Consider the following 17,160-nt stretch of genomic DNA (forward strand, 5'->3'; position numbering starts at 1 on the left):
AAGAATCTACCCGGCAATGCCAAGAGGCGCTTGTTGAACTTGTTCAATAAGTTCCAGGAGCAAAATATTGTACCGCAGGATTGGAGGCAAGTGAAGGTGATCGCCATCCAAAAACCGGGAAAACCGGCTTCTGATCACAACTCTTATAGGCCGATTGCAATGCTATCCTGTATCCGGAAATTGATGGAGAAAATGATCCTTCATCGCCTAGACCATTGGATAGAATCAAATGGTCTACTATCAGATACTCAATTTGGTTTCCGCCGAGCCAAAGGGACGAACGATTGTCTTGCCTTGCTTTCAACAGAAATTCAGTTGGCGTGTGCCAGTAAAGAACAAATGGCATCTGTGTTATTAGATATTAAGGGGGCTGATTCCGTTTCTATTGACATCCTTTCGGGAAAACTTCACCGGCAAGAATTTTCCCCAATTTTGAACAATTTTTTGCACAATTTGCTGTCCGAAAAGCACATGCATTTTACGCATGGCGATTTGGCAACTTTACGCATTAGCTACATGGGTCTTCCCCAGGGCTCATGCTTAAGCCCCCTTCTTTACAATTTTTATGTGAATGACATCGATGATTGTCTGGCAAATTCATGCACGATAAGACAACTTGCAGATGACAGTGTGGTTTCTATCACAGGAGCCAGAGCTGTCGATCTGCAAGGACCGCTGCAGGATACCTTGGACAATTTGTCTACTTGGGCTCTACAGCTAGGTATCGAATTCTCTGCGGAGAAAACTGAGATAGTAGTTTTTTCTAGAAAGCACGAGCCAGCTCAGCTCCGCTTACAGATGATGGATGAAACGATCTCTCAGGTTTTGGTATATAAATATCTCGGCGTCTGGTTCGACTCGAAAGGCACCTGGGGCTGTCATATTAGGTATCTGATAAAAAAATGCCAACAAAGAGAGAATTTTCTCCGGACGATAACTGGATTATGGTGGGGAGCCCACCCAGGAGACCTGATAAGGCTTTACCAAACAACGATACTATCGGTGCTTGAGTACGGGTGTTTTTGCTTCCGCGCCGCTGCAAACACCCATTTAATCAAGCTGGAACGATTGCAGTATCGTTGTTTGCGTATTGCCTTAGGTTGCATGCAATCGACCCATACTATGAGTTTGGAAGTTTTGGCGGGCGTTCTCGCATTAAAAGACCGCTTCTGGGATCTGACTACTCGTATTCTCATCAAATGTGAGGGTTTGAACCCCTTGGTAATTGGAAATTTCGATAGGCTTGTTGAACTTCATTCTCAAACCCGTTTCATGACTGCGTATTTTAATCACATGTCCCAAAGTATAAATCCTTCCTCACACATTTCCAATCGTGTCAACTTGATTGATACTTTTAATTCTACTGTTTTTTCGATACATCCATGACAGAAGAATCTCGTGGAATCCCGGATCATTTACGCGTGCAGCAGATCCCTAAAATATTTTTTAGTAAATATAAAAACATCAACTGCGACAATGCGTTTTATACTGATGGATCTCTTATCAACGGGTCCACTGGCTTCGGTATCTTCAATAACAATTTTACCGTCTCCTATAAGCTTGATAATCCTGCTTCTGTTTACGTTGCAGAATTGGCTGCAATTCAGTATACCCTAGGGATTATTGAAACAATGCCCACGAACCATATTTTCATCTTTACGGATAGCCTCAGTTCTATTGAGGCTCTCCGATCGATGAAAAATGCGAAGCACTTTCCGTATTTCCTGAGGAAAATACGGGAACATTTGAGTGCTTCATACGAAAAATCTTCTCAGATTACCTTAGCGTGGGTCCCTTCTCATTGTTCCATTCCGGGCAATGAGAAAGCGGACACTTTGGCTAAGGTGGGCGCAACAAACGGTGATATTTACGATAGACCAATTGCCTACAATGATTTTTTGCAATTTTCACGTCAGAGTACGCTTGTCAACTGGCAGATCTCGTGGGATAAGGGAGAATTGGGAAGGTGGCTACACAGCATCATCCTCAAGGTATCTACCAAACCTTGGTTTCGGGGGTTGGATGATCACGTACTTTGGGTGTGTGCTGAATTCTGTGGCGCCAGATCCCTACTTTTGGACTCCCTCAGGGCCCGAGGAATACAACCTCATGTCCCAGTTCGTGATATCCTGGCTCAGCAGAACATAACAAACATGGTGCTGATTTATGGCTACTTGAAAAGCATCAGAGTACCCATCTAAAAATACCAGCAATTTTAATCACCAATTAAAAAAAACATGCTAGTTTTCGTTCTAGCTTTAGTTAAAGCTCGTAGTCGGCAGCAAGGATAAAAAATTTGTCTTTAGTTTTTAAGATACTCTAGAAGTAAGATTTAATTGGCTCCGTTAAACATTATATGTATTGTGCCGTGTCAAATACACGTCTTGTTAAAAATAATAACATAGCTGGCCACGTCCACTGCAGGTCAATAGAGGAAGGGATATCGGGAGTGTTAGTTTAATACTTGTTACTACTAGAGACCGAGGAATCCTCTGCATCATCCACAAGTATCAAAGGAACGAATTAGTGTTAGTGGCAAGGAATTGATCTGGATCCATCAAGGTTGATGGGGCAATCTTATCCACACAAATTCGCGCACGATAAGGTTACTTCTCGGTCTCTGGGCAACCGGCCACCAGGAGACGATATATACAGAACCGGGTCATGATCGCAAGTATCGACTGTTCAAGCGTAATGTCACCATCCAAATGCCCCCTGTTATCAGTGCATCGTTATCACCAGCAGCCGTTCAACGATTGGAAATTGTTTGCTTTCCCGCGCTTACTGCTACATATAAAGGGCAGCCAACCGCGGCATTGAAGCGCATCTTGAATAATCTCATCCCAGTAGTATTAATTTCGCATAAAGTGATCATTTAGAACCAATAATTGTAAATTAGTTTAAAATAAATTGAGTATTAGTTATCTTACAGGGTGACAAAAAAGTTCGGTCACACAGGAAAATCTCAATATTTCAAAGAATAAGAAGAAAATCTGAATCTGGCTTTCATAGCTTTATTCAGTAACTCATAAAGATACTTCACAGACGATATCTCGGAATTACACCACCTTTCTCTGATCGAACCAGCTTCAGACGTCTCGGAAAGTCGTCGCAAGCGGCGCGCACGTGCTCCATCGGCATCTCGTCCCAGATTTTCGTGATAACTCGCTTGAATTGCTCCAAATTTGTTATTTTATAGTCGTTCAGCTTCGACATCATGTATCCTCACACGAAATAACCCAGTGGATTCAGATCCGGAGACGACGGAGGCCATTCATTCTTCGAAATGACATCGGTAAAGTTTGCCTCACACCACGCCCAACAACCTTCGCGGTGTGGGAAGGGGCGCCATCTTGCTGGAAGCAGTAGTAATCGTCTTCAAACAATAGTTCCGCTTGAGGCAGAACATTTTATTCAAACCGTGTCCAGGTAGTACGCTGCGTTTTTTTTTCTTCATCTATAATTTATTTGACACGGCACAAATACAATTTAATGTTTAACGGCGCCAATTATATCTGGTAGCTTACTTTCTAAAGTATCTTAATAACTAAAAGCAATTTTTTTATCCTCGCTGCCGACTACGAGCTGAAACTAAATCTAACTTAAAGCTAGAATGTTTTGCATTAAAAGCACTGATTTGTTGTTTGATGGTTTTCCATCGCCATAGGTAAGCAGCATATTGAATATGTTGCTGGGCCAAGATATTACGGACTGGCATATTGGGTTGTCTCCCTCGGGACCTGAGAGTATCGTGCGGGTCTAGTTGCTGTTTCCGGATCCGGGGTCTTAACGTGTTCTTGTCGTTTGGTTGGATGTAGGCGGAAGGGAATAGGATTAAACTGGGCGTGGATGGATTTCAGGAAAACGTATATAAGGGACATGTAGGATAGGTCACGGCTCGCCAAGATATCACGAACAGGAACAGCCGGCTGCCTACTTTCGGCCTGCAGGGAAGCTATTAATTTAGACCTGGCGTCACGGTGTACAGGGCATGACCAAACCACATGCTCTATGTCGTGATAACCCTCACCACAGGCACAGATACCACTTTCCCCGAGCCCAACACGACGGAGATGCGCGTCAAATCTATAGTGATAGGCCATAAGCCGGGACATCACGCAAATGAAATCCCGACCTACATCCAACCCCTTGAACCACGGGTTCGTCGATACTTTGGGGATTATGGAATGTAACCACCTTCCCAATTCCCCTCTGGTCCAAGCATTTTGCCAACTGATGACCGTATTCTGACGTACAAGTGCGAAAAATTCATTAAAAGCAATTGGTCTTTCATAAATATCACCGTTTGTTGCGCCCACCTTAGCCAAAGAGTCCGCTTTCTCATTGCCCGGTATCGAGCAGTGAGAAGGGACCCACGCTAAGGTAATCTGAAACGATTTTTCGGATAAAGCACTCAGATGTTCCCGTATTTTCCCCAGGAAATACGGAGAGTGCTTAACATCTTTCATCGATCGGAGAGCCTCAATGGAACTGAGACTGTCCGTAAAGATGAAATAATGGGCCGTGGGCATTTTTTCGATAATCCCTAGGGTGTACTGAATTGCAACCAATTCTGCGACGTAAACAGAAGCAGGATTATCAAGCTTATGGGAGACGGTTAAATTGTTATTGAAAATACCGAAGCCAGTGGACCCATCAAGAAGTGATCCGTCAGTGTAGAACATATTGTCGCAGTTGATGTTTCGATATTTATTGGAAAAAAATTTGGGGATCTGTTGCACGCGTAAATGATCCGGGATTCCACGAGTTTCTTCTATCATGGATGTATCGAAAAACACAGTAGAATCAGAAGTATTTGATAAGTCGACACGATTTGGATTATTCGAAGAAGGGTTAATATTATGGGACATGTGATGGAAATACAATGTCATAAAACGGGTTTGAGAATTAAGTTCGATTAACCTTTCAAAATTTTCAATCACGGGACGGTTCAAGACCTCACATTTGATAAGAATACGAGGAGACAGGCTCCAAAAGCGGTTTTTCAATGGTAGTACTCCAGCTAAGACCTCCAAACTCATCGTATGGGTCGATTGCATGCAACCTAAGGCGATACGCAAACGACGATATTGTATTCGCTCCAGTTTGATCAGATGTGTGTTTGCTGCGGAGCGGAAGCAGAAACACCCGTATTCAATAACAGACAATATCGTTGTTTGGTAAAGCCTTATAAGGTCTCCTGGATGGGCTCCCCACCATTGTCCGGTTATTGTACGAATAAAATTCACTCTTTGTTGACATTTTTTCATAAGATACCTCACGTGACAACCCCAGGTGCCTTTAGAGTCGAACCAGATACCAAGATATTTGTGTACCAAAACCTGAGAAATCGTTTTACCCATTAATTGTGTTTGAAGCTGAGCAGGTTCATGCTTCCTAGAAAAAACTACTATCTCAGTCTTCTCCGGAGAGAATTCGATACCTAGCTGTAAAGCCCAAGCAGACAAATTGTCCAAGGTATCTTGCAATGGTCCTTGCAAATCGGCAGCTTTGGCTCCTGTAACAGAGATTACACTGTCGTCTGCAAGTTGTCTTATCGTGCATGAATTTGCCAGACATTCGTCGATGTCATTTACATAAAAGTTGTAAAGAAGGGGGCTTAAACATGAGCCCTGGGGAAGACCCATGTAGCTAATGCGAAAAGTTGCCAAATCGCCGTGCGTAAAATGCATGTGCTTTTCGGACAACAAATTGTGCAAAAAAATGTTCAAAATTGGAGAAAATCCTTGTCGGTGAAGTTTGCCCGAAAGAATGTCAATAGAAACGGAATCAAAAGCCCCCTTAATGTCCAAGAACGCAGACGCCATTTGTTCTTTGCGAGCATACGCCAGCTGAATATCTGTTGAAAGCAGCGCAAGACAATCATTCGTCCCTTTGGCACGGCGGAAGCCAAATTGAGTATCCGATAGTAGGCCATTTGATTCGACCCAATGGTCTAAACGACGGAGTATCATTTTTTCCATCAATTTCCGGATACAGGATAGCATTGCAATCGGCCTATAAGAGTTGTGATCAGAAGCTGGTTTCTCTGGTTTTTGGATGGCGATCACCTTCACTTGCCTCCAATCCTGCGGTACAATGTTTTGCTCCAGGAACTTATTGAACAAGTTCAACAAGCGCCTCTTGGCATTGCCGGGTAGATTCTTCAATAAGTTGAATTTGATTCTATCTAACCCAGGCGCGTTATTGTTACAGGACAGGAGGGCAACTGAAAATTCTGCCATCGTAAAAGGTGATTCTATCGCGTCGTGGCCCGGAGACGCATCACGAACAATATTTTGCTCAGGAACAGAGTCCGGACATACTTTCCTGGCAAAATCAAATATCCACCTACTTGAAGACTCCTCGCTTTCGTTGACCGTTACGCGATTCCGCATTCTTCGGGCTGTGTTCCAAAGAGTGCTCATCGATGTCTCCCTCGACGTCTCGTTCACGAACCGACGCCAATATCCGCGTTTCTTTGCTTTAGCCAAGCTTTTAAGCTTGGTATCAAGCTCCGAATACCGTAAATAGTCGCCAGGTATACCTCCCTTCTGGTAGGCCAAAAACGCGTCGGATCTTTGCGTGTAGACATCGGAGCACTCTTGGTCCCACCACGGAGTGGGAGGCCGTTCTTTAATCGTTACGCCGGGATATTTCTTCGTTTGGGCTTGCAACGCGGCGTTGAGAATCAAGCCCGCGAGGAGGTTGTATTCTTCAAGTGGTAGATGTTGAATCGAATCGACCGCTTTTGAAATCATTTCCTCGTATAACTTCCAATCAACATTCCGTGTGAGGTCATACGGAATGTCAACTGGTCGCATGCGAGTTGACCCGTTTGTAATTGAAATAAGAATAGGCAAATGGTCGCTACCGTGAGGATCGAGGATTACCTTCCATGTGCAATCCAACCGTAGCGACGTCGAACATAAGGATAGATCCAAAGCGCTTGGGCGCGCTGGAGGTTTCGGGATACGTGTCATTTCGCCGTTGTTTAAAATAGTCATGTCGAAGTCATCGCAAAGGTTATAGATTAAAGAGGAGCGGTTATCATTGTAAGGGGAACCCCAAGCCACGCCATGAGAGTTGAAGTCTCCCAAAATCAAACGTGGCGAGGGAAGAAGTTCTATTAACTCAAAGAGCAGCCGTTGCCCAACCTGTGCTCTGGGAGGAATATATATTGAGGCAATACAAAGCTCTTTACCTTGTATTGTCATTTGACATGCGACAACTTCGATGCCTGGAATCGAGGGGAGGTTAATACGATAGAAAGAATAGCACTTTTTAATCCCTAAAAGTACTCCTCCATATGGGGTGTCTCGATCAAGGCGAATAATGTTAAAATCATGGAAGTTGAGATCAATATTTGAAGTAAGCCAAGTTTCACAAAGGGAAAATGCATCGCATTTGTTTTTATTTATCAAAACTTTAAACGAATCAATTTTTGGTAAAATACTTCTACAATTCCATTGTAAGACAGAGATAGAATCCTTCATATACGCAGTTGAATTAGGCATCGAAGGATACAATCGCTGCAAGGAGGGGCCATTGGGCAGTCAACTGCTTCAAAAATGATCTAACTGTTGGGAGAAATGCTGTAAGAAAAATTTTAATTGGATCGGGTGTTTCATCAACTGGATGTGCAAAAGGAACAACTGGGGTTTTAGATGTTCCTGGCAGTGCTGGGAACTCCTTCTGGGACTTTAAATTTGCAAGCCCAGGAGGAGTTTGCTTCGGTTTTTCCGCAGCACTGTTTGGTTTGCTTGTAACTTTCATTTCACTTTGAGAAATCTTAGGACCTTTTCTGGGAAGTTTAGGAGAGGAAATATTTTTCCTCTTTCTAGACTCCCCAGGATTGGCGTAAGATGTACCCGCTGGTGAATCGTCAGAATCGGTTTCATCAGAGGACAACAGATCATAAGGGTTTGATGTAATGGGAGAAGTGATAACGGTCTTCTTCAGCATCTCAGCGTAAGAACGCTTCGAACGCTCTTTGAGAGACCTCTTTATTTTATCCCTGCGCTGCATGTACACCGCACATGTCGAGAGCTCATGCTGACTCTCCCCACAGTGAATGCATTTTTCAGCATTTTTACTGCAGGAATCATCCGCATGATTCTCCCCACACTTGCCACAACGTGCCTTATTGCAGCAGTAGGCGGCGGTGTGGCCTAACTGCTTTCAATTCAGGCAGTTCATGACGCGAGGCACATATAATCGCACAGGGAGACGAACCCGGTGGATCGAGACGTGGCTTGGTAGCGCTGACCCGGCGAACGTAACTCGAAACGAGTCTGACGGGGTGTATACTGTTTTGCCACCGATGATCGATGCTGACCGCAATTGCTTGCAGTCGAGCACCTTTACATCGGGACAGGTTTTGTTTTTAAAGCACCCTTTGGCACTTGCCAGTATACACTCGACGGACAGACTCGAATCGGTTATGACACCGTCGATCTCCACGTCTCGTGCGGGTACGTAAACGCGATACTCGCGTGTGAAGAGCTCAGAGCAAGCTATATCGTTGGCCTCTTTCAGGTTACTGACCACGACACGGAGCTTGTTAGGCCGGACTTTGGAAATTTCGGTCACGCCCTTGTACTCCTTCGTCAGGTCTTTAGAAATCTGCAAGAGGTGCAACTGTTTCGATTTCGGTCCCGCCTTTGGCCGAAAATAGACAGCATAGCTGCCCTGGGCTCCGTCTGGGTAAAGCCTGTGGCGAGGGGGGACTGAAGAATGAACAGGGGAGGGGGTAACAGAAGGGTCAGGGTCAGAGGGGTTCGGGGATGGTGGCGCGGGAGGCGAGGGATCTACACCCATCCCGCTAAGTCTAGCGCACTAGCGCCGACAAGAGCACGTACCTTTTTACTTCTCCCTTCCAGTAAGGTTGGTTGTCCGATCGTTCGAAGTTGCAGCCGTTACAGCCAGCAGCACCAATACAGCAGCACCAAACAGCCACCAGCAGCGAGCCAGGTGTGAGATCACTCCACACAGCGATACAACTCACTGTCAACTGATGGCTTCTTCTTTTTCCTCTTTTGTGTCTCGTCCACTGCTGTAGCACAATTCAGCCAGCAGCCAAATCGGCTTACGCACCAGCTGGTAGTCACGATGCGAAACAGTTGCACAAAGGCGCGACCTTGAACCCGGATTTATTTCACTCGACCAGGCAAACAATGCCAACACTTGTTCACACGTCTTTTGTTTTATATTCTATCGGAGCGATCACCGATCACACGTCCGATACTGATGCGTGTTCGGCACAGAATGAGTACGCTGCGTTGATTTTGACCCGTTTATCGATAAAAATAAGAGGCAGTTTACCTCTCTTGCAAATGGCTCCTCAAACCAGCACTGACGTCTTATATTGGAACCGGGAAACGTTCAGCTTGTCCGCAGGAGCTTGCTGGAGGCTCACACTCCAAACTCGACCATTTTGGCGATTGACTGTTTGCTCCAAAACGAACAGCTTCTCGTTCGAAAAAATAATCTCGTCATCTGCGCGCCAACCGAGCAACTCCCGCGACCGTTGGTACCTCTTGTCCTTTGTAGCTTTGGTAACCCCATGAACCACCTGTTTTTTTGTACGGTGTAAGTTTTAAATCCTTGCGCAGAAGCAGGCGGATTGATTCTCGGTTCATTTTAAGGTTCCTAGCCGATTTCGTGCAGATTGGGCGGGATTCCGGCGAATCCGGTCTACGAGACCGGATCAGCCTTGGAGTTCTCACAGACCTTGGTCGTCCAGATCGTGCCTTGTCCTCGGTGCCTCCGGTCTCTAGGTACCGATTTATGGTCCGGTACACGAATTTCCGGTTGATTCCGAGCGGTTTTAGGTGTTTGAATATGTGTCCAGGTTTGTGCCCTTTCACATATTCAGCGATAACAGCTGCTCTTAACTCTGCCATGGCTAACAACGCAGTGTAAACAAACTGCACAGAAACAAAACTCTGCCACTTTGGGCAGCAAAGTTAACCTTTCATTTGACATATAGATGGCACCAGAGAGATGCAACGTGTAGGCTACAGGCGACCCCAAAAAAGTGTGACCGGACTTTTTTGTCACTGTGTAGAATAAAGGTGATGTTTGGCATAATTTACGGTTTTTAATTAAAACGTTGTACACGGCCGTTAATTCTCTAAGCAATATACTGTTCGGTTATTCAACCTGGTGATTTAACCGACGCTGTTAGGCTAATTCGTATAGATACGATTCCAGTGCACACATATAGACAATCGACATACAGGAGAATCGAACTTTCTAGTTATTTTCGGCAACCTACCAATCGTTAACAGTTTGTATCACACCAAATTTCGCGTTTCATCCCGTAAACTTTTAAAATTTACCTAGTAACAAATGGATTTCGTAAAACGCAACAACCGCACACCAAATTCAAACTACTGGTAGCAGTGGCAAATATCATACCGCGTTGTTTTAAATAACCGGTAGTGCGAGTAAGGGAAAAAAACTTCGCGTGCGAAGTTTTTGACCAGAGAGCAACCACGAGGCACACCCGAGCATTATATGATGTGATGGTCATTGATGCGTAGTTATTGAACTTCGAAACCGCTTTATCAAAAAAAAGTAACCTGCAAAATTCTATGCATCCAATAAACACTCAAAACTAAATGCACACTAGCGCTGCGTTGCGGCTGAACTCCGCACTATACTGTTCGCCAATCACAAGCTCTTGACCTCCTGAGCAACTTCGCAACTAAATGCACACTAGTGCTGCGTTGCGGCTGAATCCCGCACTATACTGTTGCCAATCACAAGCCCTTGACCAACTTCACAACTTTTTAAATAGTGGGATTACTGAGCTAAATTATGTTCAAAACACTCAAAACAACATGCACACTAGCGCTGTGTGCGCCAATTACAAGCCCTTGACCTCCTGAGCAACTTTGCTGAAAATCGCAACTCTTCAAATGGTGAGATTCTTGAGCTAAATCAGGGGCGACTCGTGGCTCTTCAACCGACATGTTCAACTATAAATTCTGAAAATCACCGTTTGGAAAAGTAATCACAATCATGTCCGCGAAAAAACGAAAGCTATTCTCTTTATTACAATTTCAAAAAAAAATAAAAATAACAGTTTCCAATCAGCCATTATACTACATTATTTATTTTTCGCCTGATGTTCCCATGTGCAAAATTAAGTTTGCTAAATTAAGTTTGAAATACTCAAAACTACATGCACACTAGCGCTGCGTTGTGGTTGAATTCCGGACTATACTCTCCTCCAATCACAAGCCCTTGACCTCTTGAGAAACTTTGCTGAAGACCACAACTCTCTAGGTTTCTGGAATCAAGAGCTAGAGTTACATAAATCTGCCCATTTTAGGTGATCCTACACTTTTCGAGGTGCTGCAATATTAAACCTGAGTGTCGCAATACTCAGTAAAGTGATTTCAAACTTATGGTGGGTAGTGTATATCCCCTCAAAAATAGGTAAAAATCAGAAATGTTGGAAATATAACAATCCTGCACATCATTAGACAGTGTGCATTAAGAGGAGGAGTTTTTTTTCTAAGTCTAAATCACACTTTCTGTTTCCGTTCTTTTTTCGCATAGTCGTAAAACTACATACATTACCCGCTTTATTCAAACTTAAAAAACAAGAAATGAAGTTCCCGACAGCACAGTGTCAGCTTTGCTTATAAAATTTTGCCTTTTTTTTCAGGTTATTCCAGATCGACTCCCGGATTTAGAATATGATGCAGTACTACTAGAAGTACACGATTTTATGCTAGCATTGCCGAGCGGATGGTGGCAGCAACGCCCTTCTGATACACCTCTACGCACCATTAAAACAATTATTCATAATATGACAAAAATTAAAGGGAATGCAATAATGCAACATTTAAATAAAATTCCAAGTCATTCTGAACTAAATACTTATATTCTTCGGATATTGAAAAATCTTAACAAAGAGCTTACGTCTAATTCTGTTAATCAGCACGCTTCAGCGATAACCATTTCCAACAGTGAAAACAACAACACTCTACATAAATTTGGTCATAGACCAGTACACGAAACGCATGAAGAAGTTTCCGTTATATTCAAGCTTATTTCAAACACGGAGACTAGTCATGAGGGCTTGGCAAAGTTGTATGATTTTAAGGCAAGTAGAAAAAAATAGGGTTGATTTACTTTTAATTGTATCAAGTTTTTCCTTTTCATAGCTGAAAAATCCTGATGTCGATATTGTTCCATTTCTAAAGGGTGCTAGCGTGAGCTTCCAAAAATATATATTCGACGGTTTAGCAGAATTAGATACTAGCAAACAGAGTACCCGTGAAAACTCAAAAAATGGTACAAGTGTCGATTACATCTATTAATCTAGTTACTAAGTTTGATTTACATTCTCAGTTTCAACTGTCAATCGATTAGCTCAAACAACAACGAACCCTGATTACTGGATGGAAAGATTGAACTCACTGATGGTAAGTCCTGTTTCTTTTCTGTAAGAGTGCTAGAAACAGTAGCAGCATAGCATTTTCTCAATTGCCATTGTTAATATTTGAATCACTTTGCATAACATACTTGTATCATGCTATAAAATATTAGAACCCTAAGTGCAAATGATAGGCAAACGTTATCGACTGAACTGATCATTTCTATTGATTCACGCACACAGAGATTAGCCGCGGTGGATAATCTGCAGGCGCGATCGCGCTGATCGAAAATCTAACATCATTCAATAAAGAAGCAGCGCCTAGATGGTCAAGTGAAAAGCATGTGTTATTTGTGTACTCCCTCTGTAAAATAAATAAGTTTTTCAATAGCAAATGGTAGCTTTTATTGCAAGCAGTTCACGTTTTCTGGTAATCGGTACGCGCGTCGATGAAATTTCATTTCAGCAATATCGTTCGATAAGCGGCGCATGCGGAACAAACTCTCATGCGTAAGAAAGTTCATTTTCCCTGTGAGCACAGTTAGCTACTCAGCGGCTAGAGAATTTGCGCTCAAAGAAGTTCGGCATGCTAGATTCCTGGTCATTCGAATCAAAACTCAACAGCTATAATTTGTGTTGGGTAATGGGCTTTCTGACTTAGTATGTTTTTCTTATTGCGACTCCAGCCGGAGCGCTAATAAGTGCGGCACTTCGGTTATTTTTTTCCTTTTCACACTCCGGCGTACTAAACACCAGGAGTGAGGCGATTGCAAAAGAAATCAGAAATCCAGCAATTGAATTGCTAAATTACTTAAACACTTATTATGTTGCAAACGAAACGATGACTCCGTCGCTTTATTTACATTATGTCTTAGCTGTCAGTGAATGTATGTGTTACTTGGAAAAATGAATCTCGAACAGAAATGTAGTGCTGTCAAATCCCCATCGAATGCTGAAAGTTATACTTCAGATCAAGCCCTATAAGATCCAGAAGATTCACGGCCTGTCGGCGAGGCAGAAACAAGAAAGAGTAGAAAGAGCGAAGGCGCTGGTGAAAAGGGTTGCGGCAGGAAGGTTGGAGAATATCGTATTTATCGACGAGGAACGCTTCACCGTGAAATGGTTCGTTAATTGTTATGTACTCGGCAGGGTACCCGGGTATCTTTTCAGACTTCATTGCTTTAAAAACAAAGATAACCTCAACTCAGCCAACTTAAACTTCTGGAATGCTCCTAACTAGTGGAAACTAACCATTTTCCATCATCAGACTGTTTAAAGCAGTAAGGGGGGTCGTAGAGGAAGGCTTCGATTTTTTTTACCCCATAAGTACTCGGCAGGGTACCCGGTACCCACAAAATGAAATCCTTCTTGCTTTTTCATTTCTTGACCGATTTTCGATCTTGGAATCTATCAAAAGATTGGAAATTATGTCTACTTTTAGAATCCGAGACCGACATGAACCAGTGACCACATCTGGTTTCTGTGAATCCGGATCTTCGGAAGCATGTTCCTGTGAAACAAATTACAATTGTCACTAAAACCAACCAACATTAGTATCAAAATTCGTGAAATCTCTCCAGGAGTTGATTTTCATTCATTTTGAGTCCGTCTGATAAGTTTTCCGAAATGACCATTTCGGAACAGACTTCCGATCTTGAACATGGTCCCGAAGATCCGGATTTATGGGAACTATATGGGAACTATATGGGAACTAAGATCAACCAATACTGGTTACTAGTTCTACAGAATGTCGGCGAACCGTGGGCACGTCGTCATTTTGGCAACAGGGATTGGGTATTTCAACATGAGTAAGCACCTCATAAAGCGAAGAAAACCCAACTTTGGATTGCGGAACATATTCCAAGATTCATTTCAAAATGCCGGCGAGTTCATCAGACCTGAAATTTATGAACTTTGTCACATTGGGGTATGGAGTCTGCTAGCGGCAGCATAGGGTTCAATACCACTAGAGCTCCAGCGGGCGCCATGCGATGCGTTAAACTCAAGGGCGAACCAGTGAATTTTCAAAAACTGATATGTTTTCATAGAAATTGAATTAATTTGAAATAAAATGTTTTTGTTTTGATAAATTTATCTGTTTGTTTGAATGTAGCCCTTAACCCTCGCATGCCCGGTGCAATTTTACATAATCGAAAAATTCCTCTATCTCAGTCAAAAACTCAATCAAATTTGATCAAAACTGGTTGAGAATAACATAAAAATAGTAAATTTACTTAAAGTAAATTGGATTACGGGTAGATTACGTTAAATTCGGAGAACTGAGTAAAATTTGATTGAAGATCAAAAATATAATTTTTAACAATGATTATTACATATCTTCAATGTAAAACTGACGATTTAGCAGAAAATTACAAAAAAAAAATTCCAGAGCTAACTTTTGATCTTTTGAACAAACCGACATGAAATCGGTCTAACGATGATCAAATTATAGTAAAATCAGTAAATTTTACCTCGTGAGCCAAAATGAATAGATTTTAATTTGAAATATCGTTATTTTCGTTTCTAAACTAGCTGTGGTTGATATTTTTCAGTACAGAAATCATCACTAATTGTGAACATATCGAATAACAGCATCAATTTCACCCTGATTTATGTTATTTATGTTTATGTTGATTTATGTTGTACCTTATAGAATTCACGAATTTATTTCATAAAGTTAACAATAAAAATTTCATCAATAGCCATAGGAATTTTCTTTAGCACATACCAGTTCTCGTTTTAAATATGTACTAGTTTGGGAAAAATCTACATGAAGCGAGTTAATTGGAAAACAAAATTGATCAATTTCATCACGTTCCATGGTATTCTACGAGAGATTTAGCTTTACCCGAAACCCAACTAGGGTATTGTCGAAGCGCATTGTCCCGGCTTCGAGTGGGAATAGGAAAACGATCGCACAGTGAGTGACCTTCTGAGCGTGGGAGAAAAAACTTTAACTTATTACATGCCTTGAAAAGGCGGATTGGATCGCTGTCGTCCGGTCAACTGTGCCTTTCAAGTGGACTGTAAAAACTTCAGCAGTTGCCTATCGGTGACAGTTCTCCTACTGGCTCTTCGTTGCTCGGTAAAGAATGTTGAGAGAAAAAAAAACTTTGGCTACAACTCTCCATAATTTAAGTTTATTTACCGGCTATCAAAATAAAACTGTAGGGATGGGCGATACTAGCATCGATACCAACGGTATCGATACTAGGGATCGCGGTATCGAGTATTTTGGCATCGATACTCACCGCGAGAGATGAGTACCGGAATTAGTACTTTCTAAATGATGATTTTAGAAAAAAAATTTGCAGGTCCAATACCGATACTATCAAAGCCTCGATAATCGGTACTCCATCAGCCGATATTTCGATACCTGGTATCGAAGTTTAATGAAGTTCTGCGATACCAAAGTATCGATATTTTCGTCAGTATCGCCCATCCCTATAAAACTGAGTTCTTAAAGCTAGAACCGTACACCTTATATAGAAGATTCAAACACATCCCTTCTACTGCTACTATAAAAAAAATGGTTACGTGCGCATGCGCAAGGTGTTTTCTTCCTCTCGTTGGCTGCTTGTGTGCTGTTGGTAGGGTGGAAGTGTGTGCATGCTCGATGCAGGATATTGTTGTGAAAGAAAACATCCTGATGAATAGTGACCAATCCTGTGAAAGGATGATGAAATTCCTTTGCGGTATATCGTAACCTGAATATTGAATGCTAGAGACGCTTGCTGCTAGGGATGGGCTATACTGCAAAAGTACTTTGGTATCGCGATACTTCAATTAACTTCGATACCAGGTATCGGAGTATCGGCTGAAGGAGTATCGATTATCGATGCTTCGATAGTATCGGTATCAAAACTACAATTTTTTTTTTGAAAAGCGTCGTTTAGAAAGTATCGATACCGGTACCAGCTTCTCGAAGTGAGTATCGATACCAGAACGCTTGATGTCGCGACCCCTAGTATCGATACCGCTGGTATCGATGCTAGTATCGCCCATCCCAACTTGCTGCTAGAATGTTCCGGACGCGTATTAGAAGCTGACGCGTGATGATGAAATCTCACTGCGCATTGCATTTTTTCGCTGCGGAGACAGGTAGAATGTTTCTTTCGATTAAGAAGAATACAAATACTTTCTTTGAGTATTCAAACAATTATGACTGACAATACTGTGATGATTAGACGTAGCAACAGTTGAAGTTGAAACAACCTATGCATCCGCGACTGACAATATTCTTACGCAACATCTAACGGCCGGTGTAGAGACTGTTGAGAGCCCGCACGTTTTACCATTGAGATAGAGATTTTATTCACCGCATGCCCAATAGAGTGGCCATATTTTATATGGCCGTTTTTGAAACTATCGGTTTTAATGAGCACCGGGCTGAAAAAGTTTCCTTTTGCCCTCTACAATAAGCCACGAAAATTTGAAATTTCCGAAAGTTGATCGGAATTTATTCAATGGACCCACAAAGCGCTTAAATTTTAGAAATCGATTTACATGAAAACTGTACTGAATTATTCCTGTTTTTAACATATATCTTTCGATAAACGTATTTAAATACACTTGTATTTCAATAAAACAGTAATATTATGACCCTAATTTAGGTTCAAAATAACCTATAACTTTTGGTGTTTGTTGAAAAGCTCGGATTTTGAATGAGGTGGGTATTTTTTCGGTATGAATCAACTACGTGCTATATAAACTGAAGTTCGTCTTCATTATGTGTTGAAACACGGTTAGAATTTTTCGTAAATTCA

General features: G+C 42.2%; 1 protein-coding gene across 6 annotated transcripts in view; it reads left to right on the plus strand.

The window, feature by feature from the left end:
* Positions 1-17,160, plus strand: part of LOC129723376 (protein mini spindles) — a 487,241-nt gene that overhangs the window by 343,852 nt on the left and 126,229 nt on the right. For all 6 annotated transcript variants that reach the window (XM_055677565.1, XM_055677564.1, XM_055677567.1 and 3 more), the window contains 3 exons: positions 11,681-12,121; positions 12,183-12,312; positions 12,370-12,443. In XM_055677565.1, the coding sequence (XP_055533540.1) occupies positions 11,681-12,121; positions 12,183-12,312; positions 12,370-12,443 (645 nt within the window). The remainder of the gene's footprint in view (positions 1-11,680; positions 12,122-12,182; positions 12,313-12,369; positions 12,444-17,160) is intronic.

This window comes from Wyeomyia smithii, chromosome 2 (assembly GCF_029784165.1).
Source record: "Wyeomyia smithii strain HCP4-BCI-WySm-NY-G18 chromosome 2, ASM2978416v1, whole genome shotgun sequence".
NCBI lineage: Eukaryota > Metazoa > Arthropoda > Insecta > Diptera > Culicidae > Wyeomyia > Wyeomyia smithii.